Source organism: Pristiophorus japonicus, chromosome 2 (genome assembly GCF_044704955.1).
Source record: "Pristiophorus japonicus isolate sPriJap1 chromosome 2, sPriJap1.hap1, whole genome shotgun sequence".
NCBI lineage: Eukaryota > Metazoa > Chordata > Chondrichthyes > Pristiophoridae > Pristiophorus > Pristiophorus japonicus.
This window is the reverse complement of record NC_091978.1, coordinates 151,693,406-151,715,840: the sequence shown is the minus strand read 5'-3', so window position 1 is coordinate 151,715,840 and position 22,435 is coordinate 151,693,406. Positions and strand designations below refer to the sequence as shown.

The window sequence follows — 22,435 nt, the reverse complement described above, 5'->3', positions numbered from 1 at the left end:
CGCTCCCTCAAGTCAAAAGGGTGGAGACTTGAACGGATGTGGCGGACAACTGGTTTAGCCATTTACTGCCAGATCTGCCTCGAGCACATAAAACATTATCGGTTCCTACTCATCGACAAAAATTGCTCACTATTCCATAATCATTCTGGAATGCAAAAATAACCCCCGGCTACTATTCTCTACTGCTAACCGTCTCCTTAAACATCTCTCCCGTGTCCACCACACTCACCTCGATCAACAAGTGTGAGGTGCTCATGGATTTCTTTGTCACAAAGATTGAGAACATCCGATCAGCTGCCTCTGCGAGTTCCCTTCCTTCACCTAGCCCACAGGGCCAAACTTCATCTGAGGCTCCCACCTGTCCTAGCCCTAAACTCACATCTTTCCCTAATTTCTCTTTGATCTCCCCTCTGGATCTCTCCAAACTCATCTTGTCCATGAGACCCACTTCCTGCTCCCTTGACCCTATTCCCACTGAACTGCTGACCAGCCAACTTCCTTTTTTGGCTCCCATGTTAGCCAACATTGTTAATGGTTCTCTCTCTTCAGGTACTGTTCCCTCTCAATCAAATCTGCTGTCATCACCCCGCTCCTTAAAAAAACAACCCTTGACTCCACTTTGCTTACAAATTATTGTTGGCCTTTATTGCAAGGGGGATGGAGTATAAAATCAGATAAGTCCTGCTACAATTGTACAGGGTATTGGTGAGGCCACACCTAGAGTACTGCGTAAAGTTTTGGTCTCATTATTTAAGGAGGGATATACTTGCATTGGAGGCAGTTAAGAAAAGGTTCACTCAGTTGATTCCTGAGAAGGGTTGACTTATGAAGAAAGGTTGAGCAGGTTGGGCCTGTACTCATTGGAGTTCAGAAGAATGAGAGGTGATCTTATTGAAACATAAGATTCTGAGGGGGCTTGATGGGGTAGATGCAGAGAGGATATTTCCACTCATGGGGGAATCAATAACTAGGGGGCATAGTTTCAAAATAAGGGTTCGCCCATTTAAAACTTAGATGAGGAGGAATTTCAGAGCTGTAGAGGCTGGGTCATTGAATGTATTTAAGACGGAGATAGACAGATTTTTGAGCGATAAGGGAGTAAAGGGTTATGGGGTGCGGGCAGGGAAGTGGAGCTGAGCCCATGATCAGATCAGCCATAATCTTATTAAATGGCGGAGCAGGCTCGAGGAGCCAAATGGCCTACTCTTGTTCCTATTTCTTATGTTCTTATGTTCTCTTTCCTGTCCAAATTACTTGAATGTGTTGTCGCCTCCAAAATCTGTAACCATCTTTCCATGAATTCAATGTTTGAATCCCTTATATATGTAAACTTGTATTTACTCTGTACAGCCACCAGAGGGCTCATCCCCTGGAGTCCCAAGGGATCCCCATAATCCCTTGGCAGCATAGATATTTAAGGAGGCTTCACAGGTTGGAGAGGCACCGAAGACCTGCAATAAAAGACGAAGGTCATACTTTACTTTGCGCTCAGTCTGACTCCTTCGCCATACACAACACCTTCAATCTGGTTTTCGCCCCTGTCACAGTTCCGAAACGGCTCGCATCAAAGTCACAAATGACATCCTTTGAGAGTTTGACAAAGGTAAACTATCCCTCCTCGTCCTTCTGGATCTGTCTGCAGCCTTTGACACAGTTGACCACTCCATCCTCCTCCAACGCCTCTCAACCATCATCGAGCTAGGTGGGAATGCACTCACCTGGTTCCATTCTTATCTATCTAATCATAGCCAGAAAATCTCCTGCAATGGCTTCTCTTCCCACTCCCGCATCGTGACCTCTGGTGCCCCCCCAAAGATCTGTCTTTGGCCCCTTCTTATTTCTCATCTATATGCTGCCCCGAAAACAGAGAGTCAGTTTCCACATGTTCGCTGACAACACCCAGCTCTATCTCTCCACTACTTCTCTCGATCCCTGCTTGGTATCTAAATTGTCAGATTGCTTGTCTGATATCCAGTACTGGATGAACAGAAATTTTCTTCAATTAAATATTGGGAAGACCGAAGCCATTTTCTTTGGTTCCTGCCACAAACTGCGTTCCCTAACCACTGACTCCATCCCTCTCCCTAGCATCAATCTGAGGGTGAACAAGATTGTTCGCAACCTAGGTGTCATATTTGACCCTGAAATGAGTTTCCAGCTACTTGTCTGCAGCATAACTAAAACCACCTTTTTCCATCTCCATAACATTGCCCGCCTCCGCCCCTGCCTCAGCTCTTCTGTTGCTGATACCCTCATTAATGTCTTTGTTATCTTTTGACTTGACAAATCCAACTCGCTCCTGGCTGGCCTCCCACATTCTACAATACGTAAACTTGAGGTCATCCAAAACTCAGCATCCCATGTCCTGACTCGTACTGTCACAAACTCCCATCACCCCTGTGCTTTCTGAGCTACATTGGTTCCCAGTTAAATAACGCCTCGATTTCAAAATTCTCATCCTTGTTTACAAATCACTCCATGGCCTTGCCCCTCCCTATCTCTGTAATCTTTTTCAGCCTCAGAACCCCACAAGATGTCTGCGCTCCTCAAATTCTGCCCTCTTGAACATCCCTCATTATAACTGATTAACCATCAGTGGCCATGCCTTCACAGCTGTTTGGGTCCTAAGCTCTGGAACTCCCTCTCTAAACCTCTCCACCTCTCTACCTGTCTTTCCTCCTTTAAGACGCTCCTTAAAACCTACCTCTTTAACCAAGCTTTTAGTCATCTGCCTTCTTCTTTTGTGGCTCGGTGTCAAATTTATCTGTTTTGTTTTGTTTTGTAATACTACTATTGAAGCACCTTGGAACGTTTTACTACATTAAAGGTGCTATATAAATAAAAGTTAATATAAAAACTGTAGCAATTAATTTGGCAAAACATGCACTAAAAATTAGTCTTTTCTCCTCAACTTGAGCAGGCTCAGTAAATTCTTGATGGCTGGGTTTGAACTCAATACTAATTATCAAAATGTAATCTCCAAACTATCTACAAGATAGTATTACTACAGTAAATAGTTTCTATTGTGCTCCTGACCTTCATTTTACCCAATAGCTCCAACTACCTTCTCTCACCGCCAAGTTTTCCTCAGCTCCTCCTAGACAGTTCATATAGCGATTGCAGTGCAAGATGCAACCTGCTGGTCTCCACAGCAGAGCTTCATTAATCCTTAGTGAGATAGGCTCCACCATAGAGAATGAGCAGAATCACACAATGTTAATTGTTTGGCAAGCATCTTAAGAGCTGACTATCTGAAAGAATAAGGGGAAATATTTAATTTCTTAATTTGTTCCTTGTACAAAGTTCAACAAAACATTGTAATTTTTCTTTAAAAATTGATGGTGCAAATTCTAATGACACTTTGCGATCTTGTGACAAAATAAATAATTTGATCCCTTGGTCAATAACCAAATATTGATCATGACTGTACCTGCAAGTGACAACATGTCTGGTGGCCCGGGAACCATTAACAATCGCTTGGTTTGTATGGTATGTTATATCATTCTGACTATCTGGATGGGGGGGAAAAAAAATCACTTGGTATCTCTGGTTGTAAGGTAATGGGTTTAGAACTTGGGAAAAGAGCTTAATATAGCTGAGGGTCTCTGTACTAAAAATTATCTGTATTAATGTCAAAGATTTGCTGCCAATCTATAGTGACCAGCCAATCAATATCAAGCCAGTGAGTTCAGGAATGATGTTCTATTTATGATAGGCACAGTAGTCATTTGCAAAAGAAGGAATTCTATACTTGTCATAGCATTCTTACAATTGGATATTTAAATGCTAGGTAGTAAAATGACTTCAAGGCACCAGAAGATGACTCAGTCTTTTGAAGAGTCTAGAATACTGAGCTAAGTACTTTGCCACCATGGTACATACCCAATGGCCTTCTCATTGCTGCAATCATGAGCCTAAATTTCTCTTCCTCTTGCCAGCATCTCCAATTGGATTCTCTGGGATGATATGCAATGTCTAAGAATCGGCAATAAAATTACAGCGCTAGTTAGATAACCTTTTGTGTTGGCATTCTTAGTTCTGAGTCTTTCAAGGTAAGCATTCAATGCTGTGGAATCTTCTATTTTAAGTTTTCTTTTTGTTAGAACCTCTAAGTGGTACCTCTCAGAGATGGTGGTAGACACCTAAACAAAATGTATTCCTTATGAAGATGCTACATGGGGAGTTACATGGTAATATAGAGAATATACAAACAAGTAAAATCTATCAAAGTTGTTTAAAGATAGTTGAGTACACAATAAGCAGCACAATATTTCAACTATTATCAGCAAGGCTGAAGAGAAATAACGGTCGATGGCTTTTATGTCGCACTTATATAGGATGGGCACTGACTGCAGAAGACACGGTAAAGCATGCAAGATTTTTCAATCTTCACATGTGCAGACCTTACCCCTTGAGGGTCTGTGTGTAGAAGACTTGAACTGAAGGAGAAACACAGATCTGGTTACATTTGCTCTGCATAATATTTAATTCATTTTTGAAAACCAATACAAATGATGAAATACATACACAACAATTCACTATTTCTGAACAAATGGATGTTCCTTCATTATCAACTTATGCAGGCATTTCATGAGTAACAAATACTCGACTTTCCTGGACAAAATAATGGCCCAGAAATTCCGGCCTCCCCGGGTCCGTATGGAGTATCTACGGACGAGGGAAGGCATCGGAAAAGCCAGTTTTCAGTGCACAATGCGCATAGAAACATAGAAAATAGGTGCAGGAGTAGGCCATTCGGCCCTTCGAGCATGCACCGCCATTCAATAAGATCATGGCTGATCATTCACCTCAGTACCCCATTCCTGCTTTCTCTCCATACCCCTTGATCCCTTTAGCCGTAAGGGCCAGATCTAACTCCCTCTTGAATATATCTAACCAACTGGCATCAACAACTCTGCAATAGAGAATTCCACAGGTTAACAACTCTATGAGTGAAGAAGTTTCTCCTCATCTCAGTCCTAAATGGCTTACCCCTTATCCTTAGACTGTGACCCCTGGTTCTGGACTTCCCCAACATCGGGAACATTCTTCCTGCATCTAACCTGTCCAGTCCCGTCAGAATTTTATATGTTCCTATGAGATCCCCTCTCATCCTTCCAAACTCCAGTGAATACAGGTCCAGTCGATCCAGTCTCTCCTCATATGTCAGTCCTGCCATCCCGGGAATCAGTCTGGTGAACCTTCGCTGCATTCCCTCAATAGCAAGAACGTCCTTCCTCAGATTAGGAGACCAAAACTAAACACGATATTCCAGGTGAGGGCTCACTAAGGCCCTGTACAACTGCAGTAAGACCTCCCTGCTCCTATACTCAAATCCCCTAGCTATGAAGGCCAACAAACCATTTGCCTTCTTCACCAACTGCTGAACCTTCATGCCAAATTTCAATGACTGATATACTATGTCATCCAGGTCTCATTGCACCTCCCCTTTTCCTAATCTGCCGCCATTCAGATAATATTCTGCCTTTGTGTTTTTGCCACCAAAGTGGATAATCTCACATTTATCCACATTATACTGCATCTGCAATGCGTTTGCCCACTCAACTAATCTGTCCAAGTCACCCTGCAACCTTTTAGCGTCCTTCTCACAGCTCACACTGCCACCAAGCTTAGTGTTATCTGCAAACTTGGAGATATTACACTCATTTCCCTCATCCAAATCATCAATGCATATTGTAAATAGCTGGGGTCCCAGCACTGAGCCCTGCGGTACCCCTCTAGTCACTGCCTGCCATTCTGAAAAGGACCCGTTTATCCCGACTCTCTGCTTCCTGTCTGCCAACTAGTTCTCTATCATTACCCCCAATACCATGTACTTTAATTTTGCACGCCAATCTCTTGTGTGGGACCTTGTCAAAAGCCTTTTGAAAGTCCAAATACTCCACATCCACTGGTTCTCCCTTGTCCACTCTACTAGTTACATCCTCAAAAAATTCTAGAGTTGGCAAGCACGATTTTCCTTTCATAAATCCATGCTGACTTGGACCAATCCCGTCACTTCTTTCCAAATGTGCTGCTATTTCATCTTTAATAATTGATTACAACATTTTCCCCATTACTGATGTCAGGCTAACCGGTCTATAATTACCCGTTTTCTCTCTCTCTCCTTCCTTAAAAAGTGGTGTTACATTAGCTACCCTCCAGTCCATAGTAACCAATCTAGAGTCATTAGACTGTTGGAAAATGATCACCAATGCATCCACTATTTCAAGGGCTACTTCCTTAAGTACTCTGGGATACAGACCATCAGGCCCCGGGGATTTATCGGCCTTCAATCCCATCAGTTTTCCTTCAGTTCCTCCTTCTGACTAGACCCTCGGTCCCCTAGTATTTCCGGAAGGTTATTTATGTCTTCCTTCGTGAAGACAGAACCAAAGTATTTGTTTAACTGGTCCGCCATTTCTTTGTTCCCCATTATCAATTCACCTGATTCTGACTGCAAAGGACCTACGTTTGTTTCCACTAATCTTTTTCTCTTCACATATCTATAGAAGCTTTTGCAGTCAGTTTTTATATTGCCAGCAAGATTCCTCTCGTATTCTATTTTCCCCCTCCTAATTAAATCCTTTGTCCTCCTCTGTTCTGTTACAAAATTCCCCCAGTCCTCAGGTTTGCTGCTTTTTCTGGCCAATTTATATACCTCTTCCTTGGATTTAACACTATCCTTAATTTCTCTTGTTCGCCATGGTTAAGCCTCCTTCCCCGTTTTATTTTTACTCCAGACAGGGATGTACAATTGTTGAAGTTCATCCATGTGATTTTAAATGTTTGCCATTGCCTATCCACCGTCAACCCTTTAAGTATCACTCGCCAGTCTCTTCCAGCCAATTCACGTCTCATACCATCGAAGTTACCTTTCCTTAAGTTCAGGACCCGAGTCTCTGAATTAACTGTGTCACTCTCCATCTTAATAAAGAATTTTACCATGTTATGGTCACTCTTCCCCAAGGGGTCTCGCACAACAAGATTGCTAATTAGTTTTTTCTCATTACACATCACCCAGTCTAAGATGGCCAGCCCTCTAGTTGGTTCCTCGACATATTGGTCTAGAAAACCAACCCTAATACACTTCAGGAAATCCTCCTCCACCACATTGCTACCAGTTTGGTTAGCCCAATCAATATGTAGATTAAAGTCGCCCATGATAACTGCTGTACCTTTATTGCACGCATCCCTAATTTCTTGTTTGATGCTGTCCCCAACCTCACTACTACTGTTTGATGGTCTGTGCACAACTCCCACTAGTGTTTTCTGATCTTTGGTATTCCGCAGCTCCACCCACACCAATTCCACATCATCCAAACTAATGTCCTTCTTTACTATTGCATTAATTTCCTCTTTAACCAGCAACGCCACTCCACCTCCTTTTCCTTTCTGTCTATCCTTCCTAAATGTTGAATACCCCTGGATGTTGAGTTCCCAGCCTTGGTCATCCTGGAGCCATGTCTCCATGATGCCAATTACATCATACCCATTAACTGCTATCTGCGCAGTTAATTCGTCCACCTTATTCCGAATACTCCTCGCATTGAGGCACAGAGCCTTCAGGCTTGTCTTTTTAACACACTTTGCCCCTTTAGAATTTTGCTGTAATTTGGCCCTTTTTGTTTTTTGCCTTGGGTTTCTCTGCCCTCTACTTTTACTTTTCTTCTTTCTATCTTTTCCTTCTGTCCCCATTCTACTTCCCTCTGTCTCCTTGCATAGGTTCCCATCCCCCTGCAATATTAGTTTAACTCCTCCCCAACAGCATTAGCAAACACTCCCCCTTGGACATTGGTTCCGGTCCTGCCCAGGTGCAGACTGTCCGGTTTGTACTGGTCCCACCTCCCCCAGAACCGGTTCCAATGTCCCAGGAATTTGAATCCCTCCCTTCTGCACCACTCCTCAAGCCACGTATTCATCTGAGCTATCCTGCGATTCCTACTCTGACTAGCACATGGCATTGGTAGCAATCTTGAGATTACTACTTTTGAGGTCCTACTTTTTAATTTAGCTCCTAGCTCCCTAAATTTGTCTTGTAGGACCTCATCACGTTTTATAACCTATAACGTTGGTACCTATATGCACCACATCAACTGGCTGTTTACCCATGCGCTGAAAACTGGCTTTTCTGATTGGTCAAGCTCCAGCTTGACAGATCATCCGCATCTCTGGAGCGAGGACATTTGCAAGTGCAAGATTGCTGTATTTATCCATATCTTGCCCAGCAAATGTCCTCAAAACTTTTGCACCTGTTAAAAATAGGCGCATAGCCTACTTTTAAAGACGCAAGAGTCTTAAAACACACTTAAAACATAAAAAATAAAATTAAAAATACACATTTTATTTTTAAAAACCCCGCCCACTATGCTAAATTTATTTTGAACCATAATTAAAAAAACGTTTTAAAAACTCGGAAATGTTTTTTTCTCCAGCTTTAATTTCCATTCATTTTAATTATGTGAGGTGTGTTTTTTATTTTTTAATTGGTGTTAGTGTTTTTTTTTCCTCAATTAATAGCAATGAGAACACGTAGATACAGAGTTCCCATTGCTATTAATTGAGAATACTGTACCAGATTGGTTGAGCAGTCACACGTGACTGCACCATCTACGTGGAAACTTCGAGGACTGGAGCGTGCTTCGCAGTACAGGAAGAGAAGGCCTCCCCACCGGAATCCGGGGCGCCTTCGGGACCAACAGGTAATTTTGTTAAAATTCTCCGGTCGGAGGCAATTGCCCACGGGAAGCCTCCGACCGCAATTTCAGGGCCAGTATTTGTCATTCAAGTGCATTATTACTCAATTATGTGAAAACTGCATACATTCTCAAAGATATATTGCTGAAACATTTGAAAAACAGAATCTGGCACAAAGTCAGAGAGCTGGAATTTCCATTCCTTTCCACCAATTTATCACCCGTTTACTGCTGGAAAGGTCAAATGTGGAAACTACCGCCCGTCAGACGCCTGAATATCCTCAGCGGTAATTTTGGCAGTCAATTACCGTTGGCGTTGAACGAAACTGCCCGCCCACATGTACCGCCCAAATTTCACTCGAAGCAAATTAAGCAAAATGCTCATTTTAACTGCCCGTTACCACTGGAGAAACGTACCACCCACATTACACATGACTTACCTGATCTTATCTTGGTGTTATGATGCCATTTAAAAAAATCGTTCATTCTTTAAGAAAAGGCTGTGTGAAGTTGCTAGCAGCATAAAATTGATTTGAGAGTGATTTCTGAAGTAGTTTATAAGGGATTTTGAATATATTGAAGATTATAAGAGCATTGACTTCAATTCAAAGAAAATGTGTGGACATCCGAAAATTTTTGAGTACTTAAAAAGAAATGGGGCCTGTACTTTCAGTGTCAATATTGCTAACTACTTACATGATGCAGAATAGAGCTGGAAGAAGGTTCGTTGAAGAGCATTATGTGCCCAAAGAGGACGCAGACTCTTGAGGAGGAGGAGGCCTTACGCTCAATGAAATTACAGGGAGCACCGCTCGTACCTGCACCTGTCCGATATACAGTGCGTTAGAAAGCTGCGCTTACGAAGAGATATCAGTGAGATATGCCAGCTCATTAAGGCAGACGTGCAACCTACCAGCACCATCAGATTCGTTGGTATACAAGAGGGGCGGGTTTTCTGCGCCCACCCTGGGGCAATTGCTCCCATCGAGCCTCGACCTAGTGCACTAGTGCTTCCTGTGCCTCCTCTGAGAAGCACACAGCCCTCCTCCTTCCACCTAGCTCTCTCTCCACCTCCATCTCTTCTTCTTGCATCTTATATTTTATAAATGATTGATATATTCTTTATTCATTAGTATACTTTATTAGATTATATTTTAGTATTTAGTTATATATATCTTAGTTCAAAATGACTTCTCTGTCTCTCTCCAAACTCTCTCTCCTGTTTCTTCTATCTATCCTCTCCCTCTCCTCATGCGCAGGTTGACCGTTGACCCCCAAAATTGCGGGAAAAACTCTCTTGACGGAAAAAAAATTTGCGCATGCGCAGAAGCCCATTGCTGGGGACACCCAGCCTTTCTAAAGGAAAAGAACCGCCACTGCCGGGGAGTACCGCTACTGCCCGCTCCTGCCGAAAAGAAATTGACGAAACTTGGGGCTTCGGATCTTAACGGTATTCCGCTGGTTTTAAAAATGTGATCAGCGTCTACCGCTAGAATACCGCTAAAATTTGGGCGGCGGCGGTATTTATGGAAATTCCAGCCTATAGAACTTCATGTTTTCAAAATGTAACATCTTTTTTGTCACACCTACAAAATATTTTCTGAAGAAATATTATGCAAATTAAAAGCAGAATCCAGCTCTAGAGCATTTATTATATTTTTAATTTTAACATTAAAATAATGTTTATCTACCACATGGGCAACAAACAGGATAAAACAATTTTATAGATGAGTTTACAATTATTGTAACACCAATCCTAATTTAAAATTGAAACTGACAAGGTATTTTTCAAAATACCAATACCCATTTGACAATCTTCACCCAAACTGCAGCACAGCTGAAAATAGAATTCAGTATTACCACAGATCTAGCTTGTTTCTAGTTCACAGACATTTTTTGTATATTAACCAACTGGCAGGCAGTTTAGACAGAGTATTTTGAACACTAAAATCAGTAAATTAAGTTATCAAGAACTTACAGTTTAAATAATGTGGAATCAAAGAATCGCTTTCCAATATTTGAGCAGAGAGGAATTTATAAACATTCGAATGTTCCATCTCTGGCAGAAAATTCAATAAATTTTGATCCAGAAGATCAGACTATGCAGAGAAAATGAGGCACAATTAGAAAATATACACGATGTCAAAATTGAAATCCCTTGAAAACACATACCGTATATACTCGCGTATCATGCGACTTTTGAAGACCTAAATTGTAACCTAAATTTGGGGGGGTCGCATGATACGCGAGATACAAAATTTGCGGGTGTGAAGTGTTAGCCAAGATTAGGCTGTTAGGCTGTTAAGCAGACTGTATCCACGCTGAATCTTGGCATGCTCCAACAATCCTCTATGTAAAGACATTTCTCTTGGTTTCTCCTCTCACTCTCCATGATGGTTGTAAATCGAATATCCCTGGTTGATATTAGTTCCTCGATACTCATGACCAAATCATTAGTTTATGTGGAAAACAAGCCAAGTTCCTGCAGCACATCACTAACTACATCCTCCCAATGCAAAAAAAAATCCATTTGACTCCTGCTGAAATTCTTCTCTTCAGGGGGAGAGAGAGTCGCGGAGGTCGGGGAGGGAGAGAGTTGCGGAGGTCGGGGGGGGAGAGAGAGTCGCGGAGGTCGGGGGGGGGAGAGAGAGTCGCGGAGGTGGGGGGGGAGAGAGAGTCGCAGAGGTCGGGGGGGGGGGAAGAGAGAGTCGCGGAGGTCGGGGGGGAGAGAGAGAGTCGCGGAGGTCGGGGGGGGGAGAGAGAGTCGCGGAGGTCGGGGGGGAGAGAGAGAGAGTCGCGGAGGTCGGGGGGGGGAGAGAGAGTCGCGGAGGTCGGGGGCGGGGAGAGAGAGTCGCGGAGGTCGGGGGGGGGAGAGAGAGTCGCGGAGGTCGGGGGGGAGAGAGAGAGTCGCGGAGGTCGGGGGCGGGGAGAGAGAGTCGCGGAGGTCGGGGGGGGGAGAGAGAGTCGCGGAGGTCGGGGGGGGAGAGTACGGAGAGAGAGCACGGAGAGAGAGCATGGAGAGAGAGCAGAATCCACTCGATGTTTCATGTTAAGGTCTGTATTCGATCTCAAAAAAGTGACTCGCATGATACATGAGATATATGGTAAAATCATGTTTTGGGAACGAAAATTTAGGGGTCGCATGATACGCGAGATCGCAGGATACGCGAGTATATACGGTACTTTCATTGTAATGCTTGTCGCTCCACACTGTGGATGTGGACGTATTGTGTACTGCAACTACAGTCAATAATTAAACAGAACCAGACATGTTCCGGAAGCTTCCGAGAGAGCTGCCTGCCATGTTAGAAGCTGTTTGTGCTGTGCTCTGTGAATATATCACATTCATTTCTAGAAATTATTACTGTGTAGTCCAAATATTTTCCTTATTAAGCAAACTAAATACATGGGCCCATTTTTTGTAGCAGTATTTAGAATATGCATTATTTTGATCTATACATTTTTAAACCAAGAGAGTCAAAATTTAAGAAACCCAGTGCACATGCTGTTTATCAATCAACTTGAAAACATACTTACTGGTAAATGTTCAAGTAAGGGAGTCACATTTTCTGATACATTTATTATGCTTCCATCAGTTGTTACTGCTATAAAAAATCCATCTAATGCCTGCAACAAAGAAAGGGTGCTGAGAGATTAGAACTCAGATGAACACCTGCATTCTTAAAGTAGAAAAGAAAATAATGTCACATCATTTGGGCTTTGTAGATGCTGCAACAGAACTTTACAAAATAAAGCTTTTACATGATTGTTAGTGTTGTTAATATCAACTCCCCACATTAAAATATAATCAGCACATAGATTATGGTGAGCAGAGCTTTTCCATGTATGCAAACATAAGTGCAGAGCACTGCAGGAGCCAGCAATGTGGCTTTGGATTGCCAGCATTTATACAGTGTCCCTCTATACAGTCACATGTCTTTTCAGCAACCAGCACTTTTTTAAATTGAAACTCAATTTTAAATGCAAAATATGAAACTGTAGTAAGTAATCACGATAAATCATTTAAATAACCAGAACTATATATACACAACTAAACTTTTCAGAAAGCGACAAAATAATGTTGACTGGAACCATGTGTGATATACAGAGATTATTTTTATTTGAAGAACAAAGACAAAACCTAGAATATGGATAATTTCACTTTCTTCTTCAGTACACATATCTGTGATTCAAGGCGAATTTACACTGACACATATGTTTAGTTTCAAAAATTCGGTCGATGGTTCTGCCACCAAAATATAGAAGCTATTTTAGCAACCTAAATTTGGGGAGCCATATACAGACACTATTCTGTGACTCAAACTAAACAAGCACCAATGTAAAGGCTCCTAAGAAATACTCCCAAGAGGGAAAGGATGACCGGTAATATTGAGCCACAATTTGTGGCCACTATGGGCACGTACGAGGTGTGCACACGCCCGTAGGGGCCATGCAAGTTTCGGGTTTAGGCATGTGCAATGCATGCGCTAAAACCCAGAACTTGAACTGTCAAAAGAATTCTCTTGACAGATCGCACGCATCCCCAGGAAAAGGGTCTCCGCGGGCAGAGAGTTGGGCTATTTTTGCCCAACTTCTGTTCAGCGAATGCCTGTGAAATTCTTACGCTTAGTAAAAGCACTTAACTTTAACCCCTCATCCCTGAAACCATTCTAGTAAATCTCTTCTGTACCCTCTCCAAAGCCTTCGCGTCCCGCTTAATTTTTGTTTTAAATATTTAATTAAATGCCATTTTAATGAATTTTAAATATGGAATGGTTCTTTTATTATTTACTTGATGTCTAGATGTATTTTTTAATGTGATCTCCCTTCATGCTTATGGGCTTTCCATACATACAGAATCTCCAAAAGCATGAATGAGGATTTCCTACTTTGATTGGTTGGGCCAGCCCACGTGATCCCAAGGTCGCTTGCGAACTGCCTGCGCCCCGCCTGCGCCCTGAGATACATGGGCCTCCTCGCAGGCCTACACAGAGGTCCGGGACCACACGTCTCTGTGGATCCCGAGGCAGAAGGTAAGTACATAGATTTTTTTGCTGGTCAGAGTCAGCTGCCCATGGAAAGCCTCTGACCGCAAATTCAGCCCCAATATGATTGTACTCAAGTCCAAATGCTTTGAAATAAATTGCCTTTTTAGCATTCCCTAATTATTAGAGGTATTCGTCACTAAGATGATTTAATGGTGGTGGCTTTAACTTTTATGTCCAAGACATTTTTTTTGCAAGTCCACCACCTCAAGTCGAAAGTAGAAGCTTGGTTTATTTACACCAAGTGTGAAACTGGTAAACAACTGCGGTGTAAGAGATTCAGCTGGAGCTTTTGAAATACATAAATGGAAATTCTTTCTTTGTATCCAGCACTACTATAATGAATGCAGCCGAGAAGATCAATAAAGGGTGACAGAAAGATGAGTCAGAGTTATAAAGTTATTTTCCAAGCTTTTTGAAGTAGATGTAACTAGTAGAGTGGACAAGGGAGAACCAGTTGATGTGGTGTATTTGGACTTTCAAAAGGTCCCACACAAGAGATTGGTGTGCAAAATTAAAGCACATAGTATTGGGGGTAATATACTGACATGGATAGAGAACTGGTTAGCAGACAGGAAGCAGAGAGTCGGGATAAATGGTCCTTTTCAGAATGGCAGGCAGTGACTAGTGGGGTGCCGCAGGGCTCAGTGCTGGGAACCCAGCTCTTTACAATATATATTAATGATTTGGATGAAGGAATTGAGTGTAATATCCAAGTTTGCAGATGACACTAAACTGGGTGGTGGTGTGAGCTGTGAGGGGGATGCTAAGAGGCTGCAGGGTGACTTGGACAGGTTAGGGGAGTGGGCAAATGCATGGCAGATGCAGTATAATGTGGATAAATGTGAGGTTATCCACTTTGGGGGCAAAAACGCAAAGACAGAATATTATCTGAATGGTGGCAGATTAGGAAAAGGGGAATTGCAACGAGACCTGGGTGTCATGGTTCATCAGTCATTGAAAGTTGGCATACAGGTACAGCAGGCAGTGAAGAAGGCAAATGGTATGTTGGCCTTCATAGCTATGGGATTTGAGTATAGGAGCAGGGAGGTCTTACTGCAGTTGTACAGGGCCTTGGTAAGGCCTCACCTGGAATAGTGTGTTCAGTTTTGGTCTCCTCCTTTGAGGAAGGACTTTCTTGCTATTGAGGGAGTGCAGCAAAGGTTCACCAGACTGATTCTCGGGATGGCTGGACTGACATATGACTAGAGACTGGATCAACTGGGCCTTTATACATTGGAGTTTAGAAGGACGAGAGGGGATCGCATAGAAACATATAAGGTTCTGACGGGACGGGACAGGTTCGATGCGGGTAGAATGTTCCTGATGTTGGGGACATCGTCTAAGGATAAGGGGTAAGCCATTTAGGACTGAGATGAGGAGAAACTTCTTCACTCAGAGTTGTTAAGCTGTGGAATTCCCTACTGCAGAGAGTTGTTGATGCCAGTTCATTGGATATATTCAAGAGGGAGTTAGATATGGCTCTTACGGCTAAGGTATTCAAGGGGTATGGAGAGAAAGCAGGAAAGGGGTACTGAGGGAATGATCAGCCATGATCTTATTGAATGGCGGTGCAGGATCGAAGGGCCAAATGGCCTACTCCTGCACCTATTTTCTACGTTTCTATGTTCTATGAGTGTTTATGATTGTGAGACTTTGAATTTTTTTCTAAAGTTATTTACTAGAAAGACCAGCTTCTAAAAGATGGCAAGTACTTGCAGAACCACTGTGCTTTGTAAACTTTCAGCAGCATTACTATTAGGGAGCAGACACAAAAATTCCCATGCCCAACATTTACACATAATTTCAGAGGTGGTATTATTAACTGGATTACACAATTAAAATAACCTGCAGTGAAATAGATGGGGATTTTCTTCCTCAATTCATTACAATTGACAGATGTAAAATTACATTATAAACATGTAACAAAATACATCAGTCAATGAATTGGGTACATAGAGGTCTTCTATTATTTTTAGCTTGTGGTATACATGAGCAAGTTGATTCTAATAATTTTGATTTACATTAGTCTGTAATGTAACAGATCACTTCCTATTGTCACACTTGCTTTCTGTGTCACAAATCTGTCATATCTCTGACACTTTTCTTGAGTAACATCTGTGAAATGCTGCAACAAGCAACATGAAATAATGCCTGTGTTGGATAATATTATAACAAGAGAGAGAAAAAGAGATGAGGACAATAGAGAGCATGAGAGGGAGAGCATACGAGTGATAAAGTGAGAGCCCATGAGCAAGCGAGTGGATGGGCGAACTGGAGAGAGGGAGGGAGAGAGAGGGGAGGGGGGAAGAGGGGGAGGGAGAGAGAGAAAGGATTTCATCTCCAAACATTCCTATGTCCCAGAATACCATGCAGTAGAAACAGGATTTCATATAGAATCATAGAATAGTACAGCACAGAAGAAGGCCATTTGGCCCATTGAGAATGATTCGGTTCTTTCGAAGAGCAATCCAGTTAAACCCACTCTCCCGCTCTTTCCCCATATCCCTGCCATCTTTTTCTCCTTCAAGTATTTATCCAATTCCCTTTTGAAGGCCATTATTAAATCTCTATCCACCACCATATCAAGTAGTTCATTCCAAATGCTAACCACTTGTTTCAAAAAAAGATTTTCCTCGTGTTGCCTTTGGTTCTTTTGCCAATTACCTTAAATCTGTGCCTTCTCATTATCGACCCTTCAGCCATTGGAAATAGTTTCTCTTTATTTACTCTATCTAAATCCTTCATGATTGTAAACATCTCTATCAAATCTCCTATTAACTTTTTCTGCTGCAAGGAGAACAACCACAGCTTCTCTAGTCTATCCACTTAACTTTAATCCTTCAACCCTGAAACCATTCTAGTAAATCTCTTCTGTACCTTCTCCAAAGCCTTCACGCCCTTCTTGAAGTGTGGCACACAGAATTGGATGCAATACTCCAATTGGGGCCAAACTAGTGTTACATTAGAACATATGAAATAGGAGCAGGAGTAGGCCACTCAACCCCTCAAGCATGCTCTGCCATTCAATAAGATCATGACTGATCTTCCACCTCAACTCCACTTGCCTGCATATCCCTTGATTCCCTTAATGTCAAAAAATCTATCAATCTCTGTCTTCAATATATTCAATGACTGAGCATCCACAGCCCTCTGCGATAGAGAATTCCAAAGATTCACTACCCTCTGAGTGAAGAAATTTCTCCTCATCTCAGTTCTAAATGGCTGACCCCTTATTCTGAGACTGTGACCCCCTGGTTCTAGACTCCCCAGCCAGGGGAAAACATCCTTCCTGCATCTACTCTGTCAAGCCCTGTAGGAATTTTGTATGTTTCAATGAGATCACTTGTCATTGTTCTAAACTCTAGAGAATATAGGTGTAGTCTACTCAATCTCTCCTCATAGGCACGTATATTTTTCCTTAGATAAGGAGACCAAAACTGTACACAATATTCCAGATGTGGTCTCACCAGGGTCTTATATAATTGCATCTCGTGTCGGGCATGCAGACGTCGTGGCCCGCCCAATGGAGCTGGTCGAGTGTGGTTAGTGCTTCGATTCTGGGGATGTTGGCCTGAGCGAGAACACTGACGTTGGTACATCTATCCTCCCAGTGGATTTGCAGGATGTTGCGGTACTTCTCCAGCACTTTGAGATGTCTGCTATATCTGGTTCACGTCTCTGAGCCATATAGGAGGGCGAGTATCACTACTTCCCTGTAGACCATGAGCTTGGTGCCTGATTTGAGGTCCTGGTCTTCAAACACACTCTTCCTCAGGGAATGGAAGGCTGTGCTGGCACACTGGTGGTGGTATTGGACCTTGTCATCGATGTCTGCCCTTGCTGATAGTAGGCTCCCGAGGTATGGAAAATGGTCTACGTTGTCTAAGGCCGCGCCATGGATTTTGATGACTGGGGGTGCAGTGTTGTGAGTTCAAGGGTTTGAATGGCCTACTCCTGCTCCTATTTCGTATGTTCTAATGTAACACAGCAAGCGAGCCCCAGGCAGGCAGAGGAAACATTTCAAGGACACCCTCAAAGCCTCCTTGATAAAGTGCAACATCCCCACTAACACCTGAGAATCCCTGGCCCAAGACCACCCAAAATAGAGGAAGAGCATCCGGGAGGGCGCTGAGCACCTCAAGTCTCTTCGTCTACAGAAACCAAGCACAGAGAGCGGAAGGAGCATGCGGCAAACCAGGCTCCTCACCCACCCTTTCCTTCAACCACTGTCTGCCCCACCTGTGACAGAGACTGTAATTCCCGCATTGGACTGTACAGCCACCTGAGAACTCACTTTTAGAGTGGAAGCAAGTCTTCCTCGATTCCGAAGGACTGCCTGTGATGATGATGTAATTGCAGTAAGATGTCTTTGCCCTTATACCCAAATCCTCTTGTAATAAACGCCAACATACCATTTGCTTTCCTAATTTCTTGCTGTACCTGCATGTTAACTTTCAGTGACTCGTGTACATATCCACCCAGGTCACTGAACACCAACATTTCCCAATCTCTCACCATTTAAAGAATACTCTGGGGCCAAAATTGCGTATCTGTTAAAGGGGAGGAACACTGGAAGCTCTGCGGGTCTTTTGATAGGCCTCCACTAGGCCACCAGGGTAAGTGGATGCCGTGACCACAACCCGACACTGAAACGGCGTGTCGGGCTGCACAATCGCGGCCTGGACCCCGCGACATCGGTGGACAATACATCTCCCCTTTAACTTTCGCCCATGAATGGTGTGCGGCCCGGTTTGTGACCCATGACGCTGGCACGGACATCGCCCGCGGCAGCCTCGTGGGGCACTGCCCAATTTCAGCTGCGGGGCGGAAACGGGCCACCGCGGGGCAGAAATGGGCCGTCGTACATGGCGATGACATCATCCCGGAGGCGTGGCGTCCCAGGGCGCTATCAGCTGGGGTGCTACTGGTTTTGTGCTGCCGCTAACTCCCGCACAATTTCGTGACCTCAAAAAAGTCTAACAGATTTGTCAAGCATGATTTCCCTTTCATAAATCCATGTCAACTCTGCCCAATCCTATTATTATTTTCTAAGTACCTTGGACCCAAGTTTCCACATGATTCGCGCCTGATTTTTAGGAGCAACTGGTGGAGAACGGACTATTTTAGAAATTGCAATTCTCCACATTTTTTTTTCTGCAGTTCTAGTCAGGTAGAACAGTTCTAGTTTAGAACAGAATTTTTTCTTCAAAAGGGGGTGTGTCCGGCCACTGACGCCTGATTTGAAAGTTTCCACAGTGAAAATGTACTCCAAACTAAAGTAGAATGGAGCCAGTGAAGATTTTTGTAGAACTGAAAAAACCTGTTCTACACATTACAAAATCAGGCGCAGGTTACAAATTAGGCATCCAGAACGAGGAGGGGGGGGGAAGGGAACTCATTAAATTCGACAATAAATCCTTATTTATACTTCTACAAATATTATACAAATAAATCCAACCTGAATAAACATTTGTAAGCCACGAAAAGATTAAATAAACCATCTTCCTACCTGTGTGAAAGTGCTTCAGCCAGGGAGAATTCTGCAGCCGTTCGTGCCGCTGAGCGGGAGGGGGAGAGAGAGAGAGAGAGAGAGAGAGGGGGGGAGGGAGGGAGGGAGAGAGGGGGAGGGGAGAGAGAGAGACAGAGAGAGAGAGAGAGAGAGAGAGAGAGAGAGAGAGAGAGAGAGAGAGAGAGAGAGAGACAGAGAGAGAGAGAGAGACAGAGAGAGAGAGACAGAGAGAGAGAGAGAGAGAGAGGGAGAGAGAGAGAGGGGGGGGGGCGTCGGGTCGGGGAACAGGAGTGCGGGTCGGGTCAGTCGGGGGGGGGGGAGCGGGTGTCGGGTCTCGGATCGGTGCGGGGGGGGGGGGGGAACGGGTGTCGGGTCGGGGGGGGAGCGGGTGTCGGGTGTCGGGTCGGATCATCGGGGAGGGGGGGGGAGCGGGTGTTGGGTCGGAGCGGGTGTCGGGTCGGGTCTGGTCGGCGGGCGGGGGTGGCGGGGGGAGCGCGAGTGTCGGGTCTGGTCAGGCGGGGAGCAGGAGCTGGCCGTGGGAGGAGCCCCAGTGAGGCCATTGGGCCAGGGCTAGGGGCTGCGTGCTTCGGGCCCCTCCCACACAGTTCGGCGCCTGGAGCTACTGCACTTGCGTGCTGACTGTAGCGCGCATGTGCAGAGGTCCCAGCACTGTTTTCAGCGCCAGGACCTGGCTCCGCCCCCCCCCCCCACAGCTCGTGCTGACTGCGCCAAGGGCCAGAGGACCTGTAAGTAGGTGCAGACTACCGAGGATTTTTTTAGGCGCCGTTTTAGGCGCGAAAAACGGGCGCCCAGCTCGGAGAGGCGCCCGTTTTTTTTCTTGTGGAAACTTGGGCCCCTTGTTACCATGTCCTTAATAATAGATTCTCGCATTTTCCTTACTACTGTGTTTTATATAGGTTTAGCATAACTTCCTGGCTTTTGTACTCCATGCCTCTATTTATAAAGCACAGTATCCCATATGCTTTATTAACTGGTTTGTTAACCTTTTCTGCTAACTTCAAAGTTTTGTGCACAAGCACCCTCGGGTCTCTGTTCTTGCACCAAATTTAAAATTGTACTATTTAATATCTCCTGATTCTTCCTACCAAAATGTATCCTCTCACACTTCTCTGTACTGAATTTCATCTGCCATGTGTCCATCCATTCCACCAGCCTGTCCATGTCTTCTTGAAGTCTATTACTATTTTCTGCACTGTTTACTACATTCCCAAGAGTCGTGTCATCTGCAAATTTCAAATGTGTGCCCTGTACATATTTCATCACAGTAAGTCAGTGGCCCTTATAATACTGTTTGTTACATGGCATAACACTCCTAATTATTATAAAACACTTAGTAATTATTTCTGGCCACATGCCAGCATTACACCATCGAACAAAAATAACTCACTACACAACTCATAATGCTCTTCTGATTAAAAATTTATATAATCAATCCTGGGATAACAACAATTTCACACAAAAGTTGCTGCTGCCAGGGAGGGACTTGTGTAATAAAACAAATGCATCATATATGTATCTGGCAAATACCACACACAATAACCCACCTCTAACATCAACTGAGTAAACTCTTCATTACTAAGGAATGTAGGCTTCCAGTCTTGTCGTATTTCACTAGTATCTGATTGTGTTGTGATTTCTACAAGAAAATGCATATTTTAATTAAAACATATCTTAATTTACACAGTATCACTCTTCATAACACACATGATGATTGATGCCCTCTACAATTTATTTTTTATTTCATAAGGCATCATAACTGAGAACAAATAGCACAGAGAGGGGGAAAAGGTTCACAGTAAACAAAGTCACCAAAACCAAGCCTCTCATAACTACAGGTTGCATATAAAATTAATGTATTTATCTCCAATTTCATAATTTTAATTAATTGCCGTGTGGTTGAAGCAAAATACACAATGAGAAATGAATTGTATCCCATACATCTTAATCAAACTATCTCTATACACACAAATTCCTTGTTTGTTAAGTGGTAACACTCTTGCCTCCGAGTCAGAAAGTTGTGGGTTCAAGTCCCATTCTGGGAACTTGAGCACAAAATCTAAGCTAATACTTCAGTGCAGTACTGAGGGAATGCTACATTGTCAAAGGTGCATGTCTTTCATGATGAGACATTAAACCAAGGTCCCCTCTGTCCTCTCAGGTGGATGTAAAACATCCCATGGCACTATTTTGAAAAAGAGCAGGGGAATTATCCCCTGTGTCCTGGCCAATATTTAGCCCTCAAACAACATCTAGAAACATATTATAACATTGCTGGGTCCTTTATGGGACCTTACTGTGTGCAAATTGGCTGCTGCATTTCCTACATTATAACAGCTTAGCTGTAAAGTGCTTTGGGACGTCCTGAGGTCATGAAAGGTGCTATATAAATGCAAGTCTTTCTTTCTTTCCTTTTAAATCCACAAAAATCAATTACCAGACTGTTTTCTCTAACCATTTCCCCCTTCCAACAACCATTGAATAATGATGAAACCCAGTAATTCTTTAAATTGGAGCCTTAGTGACATAGGAGATGAGAACATGAAATAAATCCCATGGTCTGTGTACGTTGTGATATGTTTATTTGGATATCAGATAGGATCTTTGTTGTAAATGTTGTCGACTGAGTAAGATTCTGAAGGAGCAAATAGTAGTTTTGGAAAGTAGGATTGATGTGCGCCAAGAGATCAGTGAATGTAAACAGTTTATAGATGATACATTACTGATGTTGAACTCAGTCGATAAGACAGAGACAACAAAAGTTGATCCAAGTCAGTACTTCAATACTATGCACAGGAAGCAATAATGAGACTTAAGGAACTACTAAAATAATAAATAACATTGGTAACTAGAATCATTTACAGTTTAAAACAGCTCCAAGCCCTGACAGCACAGAAAATAACGTGAAGGAGCATTGTATGTAGAGTTTGAAATGCTTTCAAACGAATGAGATGATTACAATAGTAAGTATCCTGCCATTTTTCCTCATTTGGTCAGCTTCCACATACAAATAATAGGAGGTATATCAAGGATCAAGGTAGTGCAAAATAATTGATTATTTTGAGTATTTTGAGTATTCTGAGGAATTGCATCTTCTGACAAGCTTGGAGCATTGCTGCGTCTAAGTGCTCCTCATCGTGAGCTGTCAAATCAGAAATAATGCT

At 43.2% G+C, this 22,435-nt stretch overlaps 1 protein-coding gene across 8 annotated transcripts in view; it reads right to left on the bottom strand.

Moving 5' to 3' along the window:
• clocka (clock circadian regulator a) overlaps positions 1-22,435 on the bottom strand; it is a 269,029-nt gene that overhangs the window by 150,768 nt on the left and 95,826 nt on the right. For 4 of the 8 annotated variants that reach the window (XM_070869951.1, XM_070869943.1, XM_070869954.1 and 1 more), the window contains 5 exons: positions 20,819-20,910; positions 12,234-12,323; positions 10,675-10,795; positions 4,409-4,439; positions 3,883-3,956 (listed from right to left, as the gene is read on the bottom strand). In XM_070869951.1, the coding sequence (XP_070726052.1) occupies positions 3,883-3,956; positions 4,409-4,439; positions 10,675-10,795; positions 12,234-12,323; positions 20,819-20,910 (408 nt within the window). Of the gene's footprint in view, positions 1-3,064; positions 3,203-3,882; positions 3,976-4,408; positions 4,440-10,674; positions 10,796-12,233; positions 12,324-20,818; positions 20,911-22,435 lie in introns of those variants that run through there. The other 4 variants (XM_070869956.1, XM_070869973.1, XM_070869953.1 and 1 more) reach the window with 3 other exon arrangements.